This window comes from Brienomyrus brachyistius, chromosome 23 (genome assembly GCF_023856365.1).
Source record: "Brienomyrus brachyistius isolate T26 chromosome 23, BBRACH_0.4, whole genome shotgun sequence".
Classification (NCBI taxonomy): domain Eukaryota; kingdom Metazoa; phylum Chordata; class Actinopteri; order Osteoglossiformes; family Mormyridae; genus Brienomyrus; species Brienomyrus brachyistius.
The window spans coordinates 16,974,915-16,996,196 of NC_064555.1; the positions used below are offsets into that span (position 1 = coordinate 16,974,915).

The 21,282-nt window shown below is 51.5% G+C and overlaps 2 protein-coding genes across 2 annotated transcripts; both read right to left on the reverse strand.

The window, feature by feature from the left end:
* Positions 1-442: 442 nt before the first annotated feature.
* On the reverse strand, positions 443-16,903 carry rnf19b (ring finger protein 19B). Its single transcript, XM_048992782.1, has 10 exons — positions 16,412-16,903; positions 9,411-10,615; positions 7,092-7,291; positions 6,307-6,451; positions 4,669-4,831; positions 4,073-4,187; positions 3,817-3,957; positions 3,533-3,722; positions 2,989-3,123; positions 443-2,256 (listed from the first exon to the last, which is right to left on the reverse strand). Exons 2-10 carry the CDS (start codon positions 10,016-10,018, stop codon positions 1,809-1,811), a joined length of 2,145 nt encoding a protein of 714 aa, XP_048848739.1. The 5' UTR covers positions 10,019-10,615; positions 16,412-16,903; the 3' UTR covers positions 443-1,808.
* A 197-nt stretch (positions 16,904-17,100) lies between these two features.
* On the reverse strand, positions 17,101-21,120 carry ak2 (adenylate kinase 2). Its single transcript, XM_048992783.1, is given in 8 exon segments — positions 17,101-17,316; positions 17,959-18,154; positions 18,234-18,306; positions 19,173-19,189; positions 19,191-19,268; positions 19,570-19,680; positions 19,911-20,036; positions 20,925-21,120. Coding segments are annotated over 8 exon segments (708 nt in total). The 5' UTR covers positions 21,024-21,120; the 3' UTR covers positions 17,101-17,308.
* Between the last annotated feature and the right edge of the window lie 162 nt (positions 21,121-21,282).

Below are 21,282 nucleotides of genomic sequence, written 5' to 3' on the forward strand. Positions count from 1 at the left end.
TCAAAAGTATGAAGTTTGCAAACCCTATAGACTATTTACAAGATAATAAAACGTGTGTATGTGTGTGCAGACTTGTCTCAAATTCGAAATCTCACTCCAGTCACTGACCAAAGTTGGCAACCGTTTAAACATCAGGGTCATGGTGGGACCAATGGCATGAGGATGGATGGATTTTAATGGTCTTCTTTTTAATGGTCTCCCTCCCATCCTGGTGCAGTACAGCGTCTCCGGACAGGTGCAAGCTGGCTTAGACAACTTACCATTCAAAGGCTGGTTTAATGTATGTAGCCACAGTATAAGGAAAGCAAAATTAACCAATGATATGTAGTGAAAACGGAGACTGCTCAGAGAGTCCAGCTGTTCAAGTTCAGCATCTGTTTGACAGGATCTATCAGGGGCTACACACTGCCCCCTCCTGACACACACACAGACACACACATGCTTTAGCAGAACATTGTGTTTATTTCCCAATAGTCAGCCTTCGCAATCCTAAGGGCCAGAACCCATACAGGGGCAAACCAACAGCAGGAAATACAGACTCATGTCATATTGCTATTTAAATATAGATATTTTTAATTAATATTTAACAGGTAATTGTCTTTTATTTCGTAATTGTTTTTGCGGTACTATGATTATTTCAGAACTTCAACCTTAGGTACATTCATGTAGTTACCCCAAAGGCGGAGGGAAGCGGACCTGGAGCACAGAGACATACCGGACTGCACATGCCATAATGGAACGGGCGTGACTGACGAATGTCCAACCACTACACACAAATGCACAATGACCGTGACCTGAGATGCATCCCGAGACCCAAAGTGAGGCACGTGGAAGAGAAACAGAAAGAGGGCGGGGTCTCCGTTATACACAAAAGGTTCTCTTCCCTCTTCAAAGCCTTGCTTATCACGCCCCACTGCCCCGTGAGCATCATGAAAACCACGATAGTAAAAACCAATATATATATATAACACATACACATGACAGACAGAAAAACAACATGGTAAAGTGCACAAGTGCTGCCCACACCCCCCCCCCCCCCCCCCCCAGTGTTGGATGACGGTAGTTTAAGTCTGGCAGCTGACTTCTCCCCCCCGTCCACATCAGTGCCATGTGCGCTGATTCAGTGGTGCGGTTCCGAGTGATACAATACAGCTGCCCCCCTGTCCACAAACCTGGCAGGCAGGCCGGTAGGGGACAGACGGTGTATCAGTCGGTCAGGAACCTCAGCACCCCCCCCACACTATAACAGACATGGAAACACACATATGCTCTGGCACATACATACATACACGCAACCATGCAGTCTCATGCTTCCCGCATTTAGTACAATTTTCCAGGTAGGTCAGATACAAATATGGTAAAAGATGTGCCAATCCGAATCGGTACGAACGGCAAGAGACGCGAAGTCCCATGTAGCCGGAAAGCCCCACTCTGCCACCGTCCCAGGCGTGCTCCCGCTGGGGTGTGCTTGGTGACACGCTCTGTATATCTCCCCCATCACCCTGTTTTTTTTGCAACACTTCTCTTCCTGTCTTTTTAATTTTTTTTTTGCTAAAGGAGCCAAGGCATTTTTGCACCACAAAGAATTAAAGAAAGAAAGAGGTAGAACCCTGTAAATGTCGTGCAGGGTGACAGACAGACAGGCGCGGGCCACTAGGGGGCATCAGATGAGAGTAAAAATTGGGCTCTAGGACCAAAAGAGTCCAAATGAAAAAAACAGAAAGTGAGAGAAATAAATGTATCAAAAAACTGAACTCAGAACACAGAAGACCGACAGGACACATGGAGATCTAGCCAGCCCTGCCCCCTCATGCATACAGCATCATGTTGTCAGGGCAGTGCAGGCTGTCTGCTGAGGCTGGTGCTCGGCATGTGGGAGGAGCCGGTGGGCGGGGCACAGAAGGTGGAGGCGGGGCCTGTCCTCCCCGAGGGTGTGGGGAGTCGGCGCCGTCGTCAGAGGTGAGCTCAGCGATATCGTCCGACTGGGTGTCGGACATCTCCAGATCGCTGCGGATGCTCTCGGGCTGCGCCAGCGTGGCGTCTCGACATGCCCCCCCGGCCAGCGATGCCCCCGGCGACAGGCCCAGCGACGAGGCTGACAGCAGGCCCCCCCGACGCGAGCTGCAGTCCTGAGGCTCCTCCTCCTGACCGGGCAGCATGGGGACCGTGGGCTGGGCCAGATCTTCCTCGCTGGCCAGACACAGGTGACTCGGTTTGGTTTCGATGTCCACCTGGATCTCCAGGTTGGTGCCATCCCTGGAAAGCAGGAGAGGCGTGTGAGAAACTGGGCAGACACACGGCCTGCAGAGACACTCAAAGCATTTCAACAAAGGGCTTCAGCTCCCTGCCAAACATCTCACAGATTCCTTATTTCTTATAACTCATTTATCTGTTTCTCTTACTTGCTTTACAGGGTTCACACTTCATTTTATTAATATACTGTCACATCTCTGCACAACCTACTACATTTTGCACATGTAAATAACACAGTCTTCAGTCTCCTTCTCCAGCCACTGTTTTGTCTTATTGCACACACATGCATTTTATGTCGTTCTGTGTACTTTTTGTAGTTGTGTGTTGATTTATGCAACACGATGGTCCTGGAGAAACATTGTATCGTGTAACTGTGTATTGTACTAATTGTATATGGTTTAAATTACAGTAAAAAGCCACTTTACTTGATATTTATCTCATGAATGTGGTCAGCTGACACTATAACCCAAAGCCACTACAAAACATTTGCAGCTGGATGATGACTGGCTCAGGTTCACCTTTTCTCAAGGTACAACAGCAGCAACCCTCCATGGGAAGTGAACAGCAGCTAATCGGACCATGACGTCCGCAACCAAAATGCAGTCAGTCCCAAATGAGCATCACAGGAATGGTTACCTTTCCTTACAAAGGCCTGGGAGGCCTGGAATGCTCAGTAAGACCAAGGCACCAGCCACTGGAAATGAACCAATCAGAGGCAGCGTGGGACCGGCTCACCTGTCGGGTAGCGTGTAGGATGAGGCGATGGAGCCAGCCATGCCACGCGTACTGGCGCAGTCGCTGGCAGTACCCATGCTGCCCGTCTCCCTCCGTGCCCCTTCCTTTTCCAGCTCCCTCGCCTGCACCTCCAACCTGGAAGATACGCCGGGAAATGTGCCCATCAAACTCCAAACCCCTGCAGCTCACCGGGCTCAGAAACGCCACCTTGTACAGCACTGCGCCTCCACCGGGGGTCCTGGCCTTTTATCACTCTGAGGTCATGTTACGCACTCTGAGGTTTTCTGTTTCAAAACCACAATTCGCTAAGGAATCAGTGCAAAATGACATGCACTGTAACATACACAGTACAAAAGTGACACACACTGTAACATACATTGTGTCAACCAACAGGCAGCCAAAGAAAATTAGCTTCTTTTCCTGGGCACATGTATACTAGCTGCCTAGATAAACAGCCTTAAACATCTTCTTTGACTGCCTACGGCTTTTGCACAGTGCTGCGTTCTCTCCTGCCTGCACTAACTGCCCTCTCCTTCTCCTGTACCTGCTGTATTTGCCTGCTCTGGTCCCCAGGGCCCCTCCAGCCAGTGCGTTGAAGCGGGGTGTGTCTCCCAGGCCCCCAGGGGCCACTGAGAGCCCCTCACTGGGCGAGGTGGTACTGAGGCCACTGGCTGCTCCCTCCAGGCTGCTCTCCCCAAGGCTGGGGGACTTCAGTGCCCGCCAGGCATCCGCCACTGAGTGGATTACGATAAAAAACAATTAGATCCCCGGCCAGAAATCCACGCAGTCTGATTGGCCAGCAGAGCATGTCAATCAGGCTTAGCTCACCTGTGATTGGTCCGTCGTCCTCATCAAAGTCTATCCTGACGCCCCGACCCTTGCCCCTGCTCACGCCACAGCCCCCACCTCGGCAGAGGGATATGGGCACCACACCGTACACGTAGGCCAGCATGATGGGAACGCCGATACCTAAAGGAGTAGTAGAAAGAGGCAGAGTCTTCAGAACCACACAGTGGACTGGAGGGATTCGGGGTCTGGGAGGCTGTGCTGGGCAGTGCTGACATGTGCGGCTGTGACACCTTACCGACGCTGACGGCGGCTATAACGGGTGCGGTGATGATGGAGAGAGCGACACCCCCAGTGATGGCCAGGTTCCGCCGGTGCAGGGACGTCTTCTTCCCCTCATAGTGGGAGTGAATCTGAGGCGGATACAGAGACACCCCTCAGCGAAAGCCTGCTTATGGCCCCTGCACCACCTCATTCACCATGGGCACCCAGGCCTGCAGTACTCATGATCTGCCACACGAGCGTGCTAAAGAGACACTTATCCGATATAATAAATCGATACCAATCTTGCCATTTCCGTATAATAAAACACAACTGTATGCTGTACAATAAAACACAATCGTTTGTTTAATAGTGCTCGTGCCATAACTACATAGCTTGCTCTGCTCTTCTTTTGAACACGAAATCGAAGTATTTTGCCTGTTTTTCCATCTACATTTCCTGTCTGACACAGAAAGTGAAATCCATCACCGGAGCAAAGGGCAACAGGCCTGACTGACTCATCCACCCCCTTCTGTGACGCCTTGCCAAGGTTTCCGAGGCCCTTGGAACGTTCTGCCCTGGCCTTTCCTGCTGAGGACGATGGCAGAGGCAGACAAGCCGCTTTTCACGCACCTTACGGCCCACGTAGACCGGGATGCCTATGACCATGGCGGGCAGGGCGATGCCGGCGATGAGGGTGATGCCGATGGGAGCGCCGATCAGGGTGCCCAACTGCCACAGGATCTTCTTCTTCCTGCTCCACGGCTTCTTTCCCCAGAAGGTGCAGCCTGACGGACTGTGGAGCAAAAAGGAACAGAAATAAATTATTTGCATTTTATTTACAGAGCAGATGGTTTTACCAGGGTCAGCCAAAAACTGGTGGGCTCATGGGCCTAATGGTGACATCACTCCCCTGACCATGGGGCAACAACCTTCCAGTCAGAGACACAGAATCCTCTAATCCACACGCACATTTTAACAGGCCTGGAAACTCTTTAAATTTCATCAGAAGCCAGGTTAAAAAAACGGATGCTAAGCAGGCATTAAGAGAACAGGGCGCCGATGGCCGTTTGCCATATTTGTTTAAGCCACGGCTGGTCTAAACCGGTTGGGAAAGAACACAGCCCTGCCATCCCACAATCCACTCCCCATTCTCCTGGCCAATAGACACACTGCTGAAGCATGTCACCACGGGTAAGTCCCACAGAACCAAAAGTGACAGCAGACATCAGATATCACACAGCCTTTGAACAGGAATGACAAGACCAACCCAGCCATCCGGTACCATCTGGTACCATCCGGTAAGCCAAAGAGAAAGCAAAACACATCCATTATACACCTGCTGACGGATGGGATTCTGTCAACGTTTTGGGATTACCAGCCTTAACCTGAAAATCAGCTCTTTGTTAATCCGTAAACTGAGAAAAATCTAGAATGAAATGATGATGTTTACATTTTAAGAGCATGAAATCTGAGAGTTTGGTTTCAATTTTAATGCATTAAACTGATTTTTGCAGTCAAAAAAATGGTACTGTTTGTCTGCGTAAGACAGGACAATGCTGTATTATTCAAATTCAATCACGTGGGGACATATTTTGGACATCTTAACACACAGGGACCAATGCCATTTGCATGGCATAAAGAAACCCCAGATTCCAAATACTCACCAAGGCCCTCCATCTGTTCCCCTGGCCACGCCCTGATCCATCCCTGGCCCCTCCCCCATGGTCCACCTGGCCCTCCCTGGCCCCTCCCCCACGGTCCACCTGGCCCTCCCTAGCCCCTCCCCCACGGTCCACCTGGCCCTCCCTAGCCCCTCCCCCACGGTCCACCTGGCCCTCCCTGGCCCCTCCCCCACGGTCCACCTGGCCCTCCCTAGCCCCTCCCCCACGGTCCACCTGGCCCTCCCTAGCCCCTCCCCCACGGTCCACCTGGACCTCCCTGGCCCCCCCCCCACGGTCCACCTGGCCCTCCCTAGCCCCTCCCCCACGGTCCACCTGGCCCTCCCTGGCCCCTCCCCCACGGTCCACCTGGCCCTCCCTAGCCCCTCCCCCACGGTCCACCTGGCCCTCCCTAGCCCCTCCCCCACGGTCCACCTGACCCTCTCTAGCCCCTCCCCCACGGTCCACCTGACCCTCTCTAGCCCCTCCCCCACGGTCCACCCGACCCTCCCTGGCCCCTCCCCCACAGTCCACCTGACCCCTCCCTGGCCTCCCCCCCACGGTCTGCCTGGCTCATCCCTGGCCCCTACTCAGTTGCCCCCCCCAGTACCTGAGGTAGTGCAGGTCAGAGATCTCCTTCATGCACAGCCAGCAGAACTCACAGCCGCACACGGCGCAGGTCATGTGGTTGCAGCTGCCGTCGTTCATCTTGATGATGTAGGCGCCGCAGCGAGGACAGGGCTTGATGTCATCAGCTGGAGATGAAGCAGAGCCCAGGCAGAAGCCTGCAGTTAGGATAACTCCACGGGGGAGGGGGCAGCGGCATCCTCCCTGTACGCGAGCTCAATACCGGTCGAGCTCCTTTATAACATCAGGCTGAAGGATGCAGCGATTCTCCAAACGTTTATTTAAAGCAGAAATGTGACGCAATTCGCTGAGGTAGAAGCCGGTAAAGCTGTTGGTGAAATGCAGCCTCTTTGGAAAGTACAACCACAGCCTTGTGAGTATCAGCAGAAGCTCGTTCTGTCTATTTATACGCTTACAAGGATCATCTTTCCCCACCATAGTGGTCGGGCTTGGGGGGCTCTGCCTGGCCCCTGCTGATGCAGAAAGCACCGAGGAGCCCGGAGAATAACATGGCCCCCGGCTCTGCTCGCCGTCTGTCTAACCCTACAGCTTCTGAAGCTTCAAAGGCTGGTCCCAGGGCTTCAATCTGCAGCCTCCATGTCAAGCATTTCCAGTCGTCACTTTACACACTGATAACTGTTCTGTGTGAAAGCCACTGAAAGAGAGGCTCTGAAAGCGGTGATAGAAATGGCGGCGAGGCAGACAGCAGGGAGCCCATATCAGCATGGATATAAACAGGCAGACAGACTGGCGGGCAGATGGACTCACCAGGCCCCTGGTCCTGGGCATAGCTGGGCGAGTGGCTGCTGTGAGCACGCAGTGAGAGCGCCCTCTGCTGGCGGGCAGAGTCACACGTCTGGTTGGGGTGCCACACCTGCTTGCAGTGGTAGCAGAACTCAGCCCCGCAACCCTCCCTAAGGCACAGGAGCCGGGGGCAGCTGGCGCAGCCAGAGGCGATCACAGCGAACCTGGGGGGGGGAGGGTTACAACGAATGTAAATCATCCTAGTTTAGACGGTGCGATTAGGTGGCCACTATGCCAATACTGTAGGTTTAAAAAAGCCCCCCCCCACCCCACACACACACACACATATGCACAGCAGTTTCATCATTTCTCCATGCAAACAACTTCACTATCAGATGTTTGTTCTCCTCGCATTCTCTCGTCTTCCTGCACATTCTCCTGTATCCAGGCTGCAGGCTTCCATGACCTTTACGGAGGGATGAAGCACAAGGTGCGTGGAAGATTCGTTTCCCCCAGGAGGGTGAACAGACCCATTAGATTCAGGGAATGGGGGGTGGGGTGGGACGGGATGAAGGGGGGGGGGGTTGGGAGTCAGAATCATGACGGGTCCGCGGAGTGCAGCTTGGCTATTTGGGCTCTGCCTGATAGCTAAGGGACTGAGACCCGGAAAACACAAGAGCCAGACATGGTGTAGCGAGGAAGAGAGAAACCGTCTGTGTGTTAAGGAAGGCAGACGAGGCCACGTACTGGTCACGGTCAGGCGAGAGAGCTCAGATCCTGACGACGCAGGGCCAACCGCCCGTCAGCCATGCCAGATCCCCCCGCCCGCCCGCCCGCCCGCCTGCCCGCCCGCCTGCCAGACACATCCTCGCTTCCTTTTGTTTGCCAATCACAGTATGCCCCACCCCATTGCTGCTCCACCAATCAGAGTGTCTCCCTAGAAAGCTCAGCCAACACCCGGCTACTCTTCAGTCACACCCATGAGGGAATGATGAGGAAGAAAACGGTGTCAATGGATTAGGGCGATGAGGGACGAGAGGCCACGGGAGCCTGAGGAAGGGCTGCGCTTTCAGCCGCATCTCATAAAGACTGCAATCACGCGCCTCGCCTTCGCAACTGAGCTGCATTTTCGGTTCAAATGCAAATGAGAGAACATTCACAGACACACACACGCAAGACGCATGAATGAAACTGGCCCAGACATATGCAGAGGTAAAGACATACACACACACAGACTCAGATACACTCTCACACATACTTGGATATAATCACACACACAAGCATATATACACACTCGGATACACTCACAATGCCAATAAGTAGGTACCAATCACCTTAATTAAATCCCAGCCCTCCGGTTACCCCGGCAACCTTTCCTCTGTATTGCATCCCAGTTGCCGTAGCAACTGAAAGCCCAAGGAATAAGTAAAAAGTCATCCTAGAGTCTGATTGGTCGTCTCATGCTGTCAATTTGATAGGACCAGTGCTGGTTGGGGATGGAGGCGTGTGTGGGGAGGGGGGGGCAGGCAGACAGGACAAAGGCAACTGACCAACAATAGCAGGGGACACGCGGCGTTCCGTCTCACATACTCACACACGCTGTGCTGATGGGGGGGGGGGTTCTTTGTTTTGGCCACAATCAACTGCCAGCTGAGACAGACCCAGCTGACTGGGGGTTACATTCCTCACAGGATGTGAAGGGCTTTGGAGACAGTGACGGGGGGGCAATACCATGACCGCAGAGAGCAGGGGGAGATGGAGAGAGCAAGCCTGAGTGTGAGGACATGAGGGACAGACTGCCCCCCTCCCCAAGTTCATGGTGACAGTCAGAACAAAGAAAGAGAGGAAGACGCCTCTCTCTCTCTCTCTCTCTTTCTCTCTCTCACACACACACACACACATATAGATCACACACACAGATGCCCTGTCCTGTGCTGACATACCCCACTGAAACACAAACACAGGCAACCCTAAGCCGACCGCATGGCACTACCCAGAATTCCCCCCACAGAGAGTCAGGGCCACAACAAAGCTGAGCTGCTCTTTGTGTCAAACAGTCACATGGGCAGTTCCTACATGCGGATCTGAACCAATTAGTAATAACAAGTAAAATGATTTAACAGCAAATATATATAAGTATATTTTATCTACTATAGGTTGTATACCTCCACCCATCTTCTAGCCACCTGTCCTGGACAAGGTCAAAGCATCTTTTTAAACTTTGTTTTGTACAAATACATTTATATACATAATATAGCTTATAACATTCATAATGTTCAAAGGTCCAACTGAAGTGCCCCTTCAGTACCCACAGCCAGCCCCCCAGCCCCTGGTCCCCCTTACCCGCAGTCTGGGGCGGGGCACCAGCGGCAGTCTGGGTCGGCAGCCAGGCAGCGACGAAGGAGGAACTCTTCGTACTTCTCCACCAGGGCGGCGTCGTCAAGGATGAGGGCCACCTGGCGTGGGACCAGGCGCTCGGCGCACTCTGGGCAGGTGAGCTGCACGCGGCTCTCGCTGATCTCGATGCGCAGGTACTGGCGCAGACAGCACAGGCAGGAGCGGTGACTGCAGCTGAGCAGTGCGGGCAGCTGCTCGGCCGGCTGCCGCACCAGACACAGCGGGCACTCCAGCAGCTCAGCCTCCCCCGCCAGGGCACGTCCGGGCGACGCCGGCGCCATTTCCGCCTGCTCGGGGCTAGCAGGGGGTGCCTCGGGGGCTGGGGTAGCCGGTGGGGGCGGGGGCGGGGGTGGAGGAGGCTGGGGAAGCTGCTGCTGAGGCTGTGGGGCCGCTGGGGCCCCTGAAGCCCCCTTGGCCCCCCGGGGGCCCCGTTTACCGTGGAAGAGGCTGTGGAAAGAAATGCGACTCCTCCTCTTCCCCCGCCCGTGGCACTTGGGATTGGGCACCCCACTGACAGAGGAGTGTGGCGACTCCGAGTCCCTCTCAGAACCCATTTTGGCTGGGATGATGCTCTGTCCCGGCCTCTAGCGCCCCCTTGTGACTGGATAAGAGTACCTGTCTCTGGTGTGAGCGTACCCACCGACTGTATTAGCAGAGCCTCACCGTCGACAGCCGAGCAATAAAGGAACAGCACCCCTGATTCGGCCTCCGCGCCGCTGGCGAGCTTCTCCGAATCACTTCTTCCCCCTCTCACGTTCAAGTGGAGAGCGAGAAGCAGGAGCGACGAGAGGGACGTGACCAAGAAGACAGGAACCAGCTGGCAGTAGGGGGCAGCAGACTGATGCGGGGTAGAACGGAACCCAGAGGCGCGCTCTCACCACGACAGGCCACAACCGGCGCAGCTAGACGGACGGATGGACAGGTATCGCCACCTGCACGGTCATGTGCTCCAGGAACAGCTCAGTTTCTCGTCATTTAAAACACCTGCGCGTCTCTCGAGGTGACCGTCAAAAAACACCTGCGCCTTGCATCCCGTCCCCGCCAGCTGCGGCACGCCAAAGAAAGGAGCAGAGACTCCCCTCGTCTGCGTCGTTCTCCTTTCTCCGCTGCAAGTCGATCTCAGATGTTCCTCTCTGTCGCGCTCAGTCCGCCTGTGAAGAGGAGAACAGGAAGTTGTTTGTGAGAACAGTCAGCGAGGAGACGGAGCATGCTCAGTTCAGCACGCCTCCGTCACTGCCTGCCCAGTCTCTCTCTCTCTGTCTCAGTTTCACATTAACCATTTCAGGGAGGGCTGGGTGGAGGAGGCGCTGACTGAGGAGCGGCGCACACACACAAAGACATACTCTTGCATGAGGCATCTTACTTAATGGGAACTATGTGCAATTGCTTACTGAGGAAGTTAATTAGGCTGCACACATTCTCCCTCCTAGGTGCAGCTATGATTGCCTCCTGCTTCCTCAGCACTCTCCCTCTCCCTTTGTCTCCATGCTGCTGCCTTGCCCTCTCTCACTCGTACACACACAGGCACAGAAACACACCAACAAGGACACAGGCACAGACAAGCGCAGATATGGCCACAGACACACAGACAGAAGCTGGCTCTCCCCTCACTGCTTCACACTGTGCCGCCACTGCTGTTGCCATGACAATCCCCACTATGAGCATCACAAACAACGAGAACCCACACACAGACTCTCTGGCTAACGGACATACTCTGGCTTCTAAAAAATCACAGACACATGATCCAGAGAGACCAGTAACACACATAGAGCAAACACATCATACAGATAAATCGTCGACTGCTGGTGTATGCATATCACATACTAGCCAGGGTGGCGAGGGCCGTAAGGATAACCAGAGGCTCAAATCTGTGTCGGTGTCAGCATCACAAAGAAGGGCATGTGTCACACACACACACACACACACACACATATATACACGCGCAAAAACACACACACACAGCAGTCCAGATGTGTCCTGATTTCCTCGCCCTATCACTGCGGAAGTGGCTTCTGTCTGGAACAAATGGCCGTATTAAACAGGAGCAGGCAGAGAGGGAGGGGGGAAGCAGGCAGGGAGAGGAGCAGGCAGGCAGGGAGAGGAGCAGATTGTAAGAGGAGCAGGCAGGGAGAGGGAGGAGCAAGCAGGAAGAGGACCAGGCAGGCAGGGAGTGAAGCAAGAGAGAGGAAGAGAAGCAGGCAGAGAGGGAGAGGGGGGAGCAGGCAGGCAGGGAGAGGAGCAGATTGTAAGAGGAGTAGGCAGGGAGAGAGAGGAGCAAGAAGAAGAGGGGCAGGATGGCAGGGAGGGAGGGAGAGGTGAAGCTGGCTTCCAGCGGCCCACTTCCTGTTTTGGACTGCACACACTGGCAGCGAGACTCACAGAATTCCCTTTCATGGCCTGACCTCCCACACAGCAGCACAGACTCCCGAGGCTGACCTCACAGCCCACAGGAGCTCATCCAATGATTTAAAGGTCTGGAGATTGAGTGACACAGCACAGACACATACAGAACACACAAACACACACAGAAACAGCACAGACCAACAAGGAAGGCACAACCCCTCAGAGATACAGCACAGATCCACAGGAAAGAGACAAACACACAGAGACACAGCTCAAACACACACAGACAGGCAGTGTGTGGCGCAGTGGGTTAAGCCTGTATGCCTATAATCAGAAGGTTGTTGGTTCAAACCCAGCCTCAGCACATCTGTGGGTACTTGACGAAGGACCTCTGCTCCCTAGGCGCCCCAACAGGTGGGTGCCCTTCTGGGACAGTTTTTGAGGGCAGTGGTGGCTTAATGGTTAGGGGACTTGTAACTGAAAGATTGCAGGTTCGAATCCCCGGCCAGCAAGGCACTACTGAGGTACCCTGACCAAGGTACCGCCCCAAGCACTGCTTCCTGGGCGCTGAATTAGCTGCCCCCTGCTATGTCACATTGTCACATATGGGTTAAATGCAGAGGACACATTTCGTTGTTGTGCGCTGTGGTGTGTCAACAATGACAAGTAATCACCAAATTCTAATTCTACATAGAAAACGCACAAGCACATACGTAGACACACACACACACACACATACAGATAATTAGTGCCGCCTGCAGCAGATATGCTTTCGCTTTCACAGAGGCATCGTAAAATGCGTCACTTTCAGGTAATCAGCCCCCCCTCCTCCCTCCTCCCTCCCAAAGAGCAAGATAAAAAACCACTGCTGATGTTTAATGTTGCACTCCTCACCCCAGCCACAACCAGCAGGGCTGTAATGTTCCACACACACACACACACACACACACACACACACACACACACCTCCCGCGTCGCGCACCACTTTAAACCTCACATTCTGCATTCTGTACTGTCTGGTTATTTCTTTGTTTGAGGAGAGAAAGCTGTGGTGCCAGAAATTATTCTGTAATGCGACAGGAGAACCTAGAATTTGAAGAATTCCCCCCAGGGACCATTACAGTTTATCTAATGAAATCTTATACCCCAAAGCGCCTTATACCCAAAGCGCCTTATACCCCAAAGCGCCTTATACCCAAAGCGCCTTATACCCCAAAGTGCCTTATACCCCAAAGCACCTTATACCCCAAAGCACCTTATACCCCAAAGTGCCTTATACCCAAAGTGCCTTATACCCCAAAGCGCCTTATACCCAAAGTGCCTTATACCCCAAAGCGCCTTATACCCCAAAGTGCCTTATACCCCAAAGCACCTTATACCCCAAAGCACCTTATACCCCAAAGCGCCTTATACCCAAAGTGCCTTATACCCCAAAGCGCCTTATACCCAAAGTGCCTTATACCCCAAAGTGCCTTATACCCCAAAGCGCCTTATACCCCAAAGCACCTTATACCCCAAAGCACCTTATACCCCAAAGTGCCTTATACCCCAAAGCGCCTTATACCCAAACGCCTTGTCGTCTCTCCCTTACTCATATACCTACATGCTGATTTATTCATTCATGGCCCCTTTTTATTACCTATGTCTCTCTGCATCTTCATTCTATTTATTGTTCTATGTATCTTGTGTATTGTTTTATCCTAACTGCACAAAATCAAGTGTGTTTTTCGTACATGGCAAACTAAATGATTCCGAGTCAGATTTTGCTCTAATCCCAGGATACGTGCTGGATAAATAAAGTTCTCAAGCTGACTTAAAACATAATAAAAATACGCATGGAGACAAAAGTGAGGTGTTTCTCACAGACACGACGGAAGGTGTTGAGTGTGCCCAGGTATGGAAAAGGCAGTAAAAACACAGATATACCGTGAAACATGCCGGTAAAACACATCATGTGGTAATACACGGTGATGTGTGAGCTACATTTCTACATAAAGTGTCTGCGAAGATCAGATTAGAAACAACGCTGCTGGCAGAATGGGGTTCTGACGCGCCTTCCTCACGCCTGTGGCCATGCTGTGACAGAAAGCTCTTAGCGGACGTCACATGGTTTCCGTGCAGCTCCAGCGCCCAGCTGAGACAGCCTGCAGCTCCCCCCACGCACAGACACACTCCTGTCCATGTCATTCCCATTCAGCATGCATGTGCATGCACGTTCGCCAAACAGCACCTGCCGTCGACTCACATTTCCTCTGCAACCATGAGCTCAGGTACGGCGATGGCCGGGGGGGGGGGGGGGGGGTATGGGTGCAGAGGTGAGGAGGTAAATGCCCGGCCCTGCAGCTGCCCCCCCCCGCCCCCTCCACGGGTATGAAGCAGCAGCACCCCCCTAAGGCGTCTACGAGGCATGTCTGAGAAGAGCCGGCAAAATGCTCAGTCATTCAGCTTCCAAGGAAAGAGCAGAGGGGGCGGGTCTTTGCGCAGAAAGAAAGCAGCCCTCACACAGCATAGGACGGGCTCACAAAGCGTGCCACGGAAGGCGTGCCCTCGAACAGACGGACACCCATTCGAGCTCAGGCTGCCCCCCTGCCAGAGCACAGTCATCGCAGACTGCGGACAGGCAACGGACCCACGATGCACAGGGTAGACACTAACAAGACCCCCCCAAACCCGGCAACACACCCGCCATCCTATCAGCGGCACGCGCAGAACGCCTTTCTGCCTAAGGCTGCCATTTTTCCCGATCCCAACGTCTTCGTTTGACTTACAGGGCGCCGACATCCGCTTCCTGTTTTCACACCAGGCACTAAGACAAAATAGAGTTTAATATTTGGCTGCTTGTGACCACAAGTCTGAAAAACCTTGTCTTATTTGCTTGGTGTTTTCTATTACTCAGATAAATGTATTAATACAAAATGATAAACTCTGGCTCGCCTATCATGTACATTTTACATACTGGAGCAAAATAAAATTCTATTATAAACATGCTGTTGAGATAAGTTGTGATACTTCACGGGCTGCTGATTACATTCCAGGAATCTTGGCCTCGGGTTGATTTTACATCTCAGAGCCACTTATCTTTGTGAAAGTCAAAGAAATAAAAGGAAGTAATTTTAAAACTGAAACAAGGCCCCAGTGCGTCACTCCAGCGCCGCGATGCCACCTGGCACCGGCCCGAGAGCCAGCTGATTCAAAAATAATGTGACTTTAAACGACGGGACTGAGACAGAAGTAACTCGCAGACAGAGCAGCTGCTTTCTCAGAAGCCTGCCCAGTTCCCCTGGAGTGACAAGGAGTGAAACTGAACTGGGAAAACCCACAAATGATCCTGATTCCCCAGAACCTGCCCCAGACGGTAAGATCTCAGCTGGTGCAATGTTGTTTACGAGAATATACATTTTAATGATGTTACAGAAGTGCAGGAATGAAAGTCGCCTAATTTCCCTTTTCCCAGATTATTCTCATGTAGCAGAAACCTCAGTGACCGGTCCCCTTCACAGGGTTCAGCCATGGAGCTGAGAATTCTTTAATCCGACGTGTTCCTGTTTATTTCCATGTTCCAAGGGCTCAATGCCCATCAGCATGCCATGCATGTACCAGAAAATAAGAATGCGAGCAAGGCCATCTGATAGCCCCCAGAGAACGAAAGCACGGCAGCCCCCCATGGCACAGGCAAACTCAGTCACCGGCTCCCCACAGCTGCCATTCACGCCGGGGGGCAGGAGGGCAGGCAGCCACAGGCTCTGCTTTGGCACAGCACACAAGGCACCTTCATCATTCCAGTAGAAAAGTCCTGTCATGACAAGACTGACGGAAAAAAAGAACCGGTGAGCTATACACTTCCCTGTTCTGTAGAAATGACGAGACAATCAACCACCCTACCACAAAAGGGGGGGGGGCGGCTGAGCGAGAGGGTGTCTAAAACTCACATAATAGGGGAAAAAAGGGCCCAGGAATGAATGGAGACAAAAGACAATCGCCGACCGGACATACTGATAGCTCAGGGTGTGGTGGCACAAGCATGGCACTCTTCTGTGACATGGCATTCACTGCTGTGCCCACGACAGAGGACATGTGAAGGCAGAGAGAGAGATAGAGAGAGCCGGAATTAATTATTAAGAAAGGGATAGATGAAGGAGTAATTATTTAGGGTGGGCCCTGCGATCATGGGCAATAATCCCGGCTCCGCATGACACACTCGAAACACATGTAGTCCTGTTGCCTACCACACATACCAGGTCAGGAAGAACCTCTCCGGATGGGACAAAAATGAGAGAAAAATCCATTCCCAATCCAAGACGGTTCGTTAGTGTGTGTTTATGACTGCTAGAGATCACTATTAGACTACGCTCCACGATACGGAGCACAACAGGAACATAAATGTTCTTGTTTGTACAACCTCATCCGATCGGTATGTCTATCCGAGAAAGGGCTGGTACTCACGCATGTTGTATGTTAAAACAATGTTTACGTACGTGATTTTTTCTTGTCTAATCCGAAAGTGAGAAAGACGGTATATATGTATACAGTATTCGAACAGGAAAAAATAAATGTATCACTGGTACGACACGTCTGCGGCAGCTTTATAAAACTGATTCCCTTACCTCATACGCAGATCATGTTTCGCGTACCGGTGATGCGCCCTTTCCGTCCAAGCGTACAGGCGAGCGTCGCTAACAGAATCACTCCTTTTAGATATCCTCTATAGATCTGATTATTCCCCACCCATTCCTGCGTCTGCGGAAAGGACCGACTTCCTCAAACATTTACTCGAGTAAATCTTAAAAATTAACACACAAGGGATTGTCCCGCAACCCCCCTCCCCCGCCTCGCTCCCCGAAAAGAGAGAGACAGTATAGTAGGGACGATCACCGCAGATTGTTCGCCTCACTAACGTCAGAAGGGAAAGCCCTAATCCATTACGTCACACGCATTCTGCTCGGAAACTCCACCCTGTGGCGTCACGCGCCTCTGACTCGTGGGCGTTCCGCTTTTAACGAAGCTCGCGGCACTTCCAGTCTGAGAAAGCACGCTATGACTGTGCATCTATGGCTAGTGGTGCCACATTAACAACACAGGGCAAAACAGAAAGACCTTCTCTGGAAAATTACAAAAATACATATAACTTATGCAACAGAGAGCTACAATTAGCTGTTTTAACGTTATTGATGCTGGTTGCTTATTTCATAGTTAAAAAAAAACTATACATCAAAACCACATTAAATATCTTCAAATACAAATCCAAACGATCAGGGAAGATCAGTGAGCATTCAGTGAGCACCCTAGCAATGTCTTTAATAAGAAAGTTGTGTTTTATTTGTAATACACACAATCCACTCCATGACATGTTCATATGCTTTTCCCATAGAAAAGCCGCTTCTAGCGAACGCGCTCTTGTGTGTCAGCAGAAGCAAACAGTATGGCTACCCCTGCATCACCCTCCACCCTGCTTTCTCCCTTCTCCAGAGTCCAGGATTGAACTGAGTGTGGAAAACTGGGATTCAAATAGCTGAAATGAAGGGGAAAAGCCAAGTGTCAATAAAAAAAAAGCCAACTACAACAAGAGCAGGTAACAACTGTTGGCTGAATTCTGTTACAGTGACTAGAAGCAAAAAGTAGGTTAAGACTAAAGGGACAGAGAAACAGAAATTGATAAAGGGAACACATGCAATCTGATGTACACGGAGTTAAAAGATTACACCAGTTGAATTTAGGCTTCAAATAACATACATTTCTACAGCGGTTCTCTACACTGAAAAGCTTTTAATTTGAAGATTATACCATAATTTTGAATTCTGCCATTGCTCAACACACCAATGAACTATCACCGTTTCACAAACGTCAATGAGGTCATGGCTCTGAATGTACCACATTACAAACAGCCACACCTACAGGATGCCAGACCGGTCATGATTGTCTGCGTGGATTTTGATTTGGTTTCTCATTCTGAAAGCAAATCACACGGGTGATCCCATGCAGGGTGACATAAGGGTGTCCCACAAAAATCCAAACAGGGTGGGGAAAACGGCCACCAACCACACACTGTTAGGTCCCACTTCGGGAAGCTGTAATGACCAGAGGGAGAGAGGAGACCAAAAAGGGAAAAGAAGCAGGAGGAGGAGGAGCTATATGAAGAGCACCAAGTCTTTACAGGTAGCGGCTGAGAAGGCGGCGAGGATGGAGGCAAATACGACGTCTGGGGGCTGGGAAGCGTCCACAGCGTGGTGCAGCCTCCGGGCACTGTAGTACTGCACCAGTGGTGCTGTCTGCTTGTGGTACGCCTCCAGCCGCGAGCGCAGTGTGACCTCGTTATCGTCACTGCGGCGGATCAGTGGCTCGCCCGTCACCTGCCAAAAAGAGCCGGCAAAAAGTAAGATGCCGCGCACGCACGTACACACCCGCGCACGGCTGAGCAGTGGAACTTACATCATCCTTCATTGGCACTTTTGGAGGGTTGAACTCCTCGTGGTACGACCTGCCGCTCGCCTGATGGATTAGCCTGTGGGGTTGGGGGGAGGCAGCAGGGCACAGCAGGTCAGCAAATTGGGTAACAGCTGCTCATTTTCACTCAGTGACTGTTCATACTCCTCCCTTTTGACTATTCAACCTTAAGGCTGAATTATACGTCTGAACTGAATTAACGCTGTACGTACGGCATCGCCGTTGACCCTATGCCAGCGGTATAGATGCTACCTTTAGAAGGGGAAAAAAATCCATAGAAGTGACTTTGTAGCAGCTCAATATTTTTACAAATTTGTGTATAGGAAGTTTGGAGCAGCACAGATAAACCCAGGACCCGACAAACGGATACTTTGTTAAATGTGTGTGTTTTTTTTTTTATGTTTCAATTGTGCGGTCCAACAGCAGAATATAAATCGCAGGGTGGGAAGACAACAAATGCAACATCCAAAAGTATGCATCACTTCGCGAGAGACACAGACACACCAGCGCACAGATATAAACACTCGCCTACGCCGTTGCTCGACACAGAGGTATAAATCAGCTTTTACTCTCCATTACAGTTGGACAGTTGTTGTTTTTCCATTTGCTATACTCACTTGTCCTATTCAGGGTTGCGGCAGTTCTGGAGCCTATCCTGGATGCTACAGGCACAAATCAGGATGGGGGGGTCTACCCATCGAAGGACACACTCACCATTCACACCTATGGGCAATTTGACAACTCCAAGTCACCTTAGCATGATTTTGGACTGTGGGGGGGGGGGGGGGGGGGGAACTGGGGAACCTGGAGGAAAAACCCCACAACGACATGGGGAGAGAATGCAAACTCCACAGATGCAAAGCCGGGGCGACCCAGATAAAGAGGACACCCAACAGCAGCACACACTCTGCACTGCACCCTCACCTTCCACAGATCCTGCGCGACGAGCAGCGAATCGTCCACTGCGAACTCAATCACGGAGTCCAGCTTCTCCACCCGCTTCTCCAGGAGTTCATCCAGCTGATGGTGAAACAGAATCATAATTCACAGTCACTTCCTTTGTTCCTCCCGCTTGGACGTGCACCTAGAAACGGCCGCATTTAATTGTGGCGCCGCTGACCCGCCTCCCACCAAGCCGGCATCATTCGTCACCTTACCACATGCTGCAAGTCACACGGCAACCAGCAGCGGCACCCTGACAGAATCCCGCTTCAGTCTGTCGCAAACGGCCATGGCTAAGTAACAGCCAGCGCGGAAGACAAGGATGCCTGTCCCAGCTTGGCAGTAGCATCCGACTTGCTCATCTTTCACAGCTACTCACCATCTCCGCTTGCTTGACCGTACGGGGGAAGCCGTCCAGCAAAAATCCGTTTTTGCAAGGAGGAGTCTCCAGGTTCTTCTCAATGAGCTCCACAACCATCTCGTCACCGACCTGGAGAACGGGAGCAGGTGGACAGTCAGCTGTGATGTCACCACTCAGCAAAAGAATATGCAGGGAGGTGTGAGGAAACCGCAACAAACAACTCAGAAGTGACAGCTGGGCTATTTACCCTGCAAATATATGTCCGAAGTACAACCATGGGCACATGATGTTGGGCTAACCCAAGCCTGCAGATCTAACACACACACACACACACACACACTCCTAATTGCTGTCAGTACCAGCTTTCCTTCGTCCATGGTCTTCTTTAGCCTCTGGCCAAGCTCAGAGCCAGACGCTACCATGGCTCTCAGCATGTCACCTGTTGCCAGGTGACAGACACAGTATCGCTCTGCCAGACGGGGGGCCTGTGTTTAAAAAAAAAGGGGGGGGGAAGCGAGGTCATAGTGCCAGTCATGTGACATGGGGGAGGGGCTCCTGTGCAGAGCACAATGAGCCTGCGAGCTGATATCGTGCAAGAAGGATCCCAGATCTGAGCATTAATCAGTAACAAGGGCACCTTCACGTCCAAAAGAGGCTACTGAGTTGTGGCGCACAGGTCAGCTCAGAAAAAACCAGGATTGAGAAATCAAACATCAGTTCACTGGACAGAGATAATGAATTTCAGATCACGATAACAGTTTGAACCAGTGAAAGGTTAGAGTGGTGAATTCGCAGAGATGCAGAGAAAAGTTGCGAATTTGCTTAGGATGGCAGTATTTGGATCCTCTGTTTAATACTGTATAATACAGTATTAATGATAAAAAGCTGTCAAAAGTCAGCCGGTTGTACAACAGAAATCCATTGTAAAGAACAAGAATCCACATAAAATCACAGGAGTTAATGAAACAATGCAGTGACATTCATAAAGTGGAACATTTATTACTCGTATTAACGATGTCTGACTAAATAAATTAATCGCACAAAGGTTAAAGTTGTCTCGATCAATTAAAAAAGTCATGTAATTAAATTAAGTTCCGGGTTGGTGTGCGGTATCAGAATACCTGATAGAGGAGAACCTTTCACGGGGACATTTTCAACTGTTAAATGTAAACTACCATTATCTCTCTGTATAATATTGCAACAAAAACACTCAACACATATGCTCCAACCAGCAAAATGTGTTGAAAGTTGTATAAATCTATAACTAAAACCAGAATTTGAGACTTTTACCAAACGTGTCGCGAAAATATATGTAACAGAGCAGCCGCATGGTTGTAGGACGCAATACTTCTTGCATTCCCTTACTGACTTACCTGCGTCCCTTTGCCTGCACCAGGGGGTCCAAGGAGTATTGCCCGGATTCCTTTCCGGACGTCGGACACTGCTTCATTGAGTTGCACGGTGGGAGCCATGGCCACTTGAGCCGCAGGAGAAACTTACTCTGCCCTGACCAAACGCCGCGAACCAGGAACGACAATCCATCCTGCACACCAGCAAGTAAATCTAGGTCCCACCCCCGGCCCAGACGCTCGATCTCTTATTCGTTGATGTTTTGTCCGTCAAAAAGACCTTCGTCCGCATTGGGTTTCTGTCGAGTGAACGTCAGAAGCACCGTCGGACAAGAACATCCTTTTCTTTTTAACTTGTCATTGGTCAATTCCTTTACTAGAG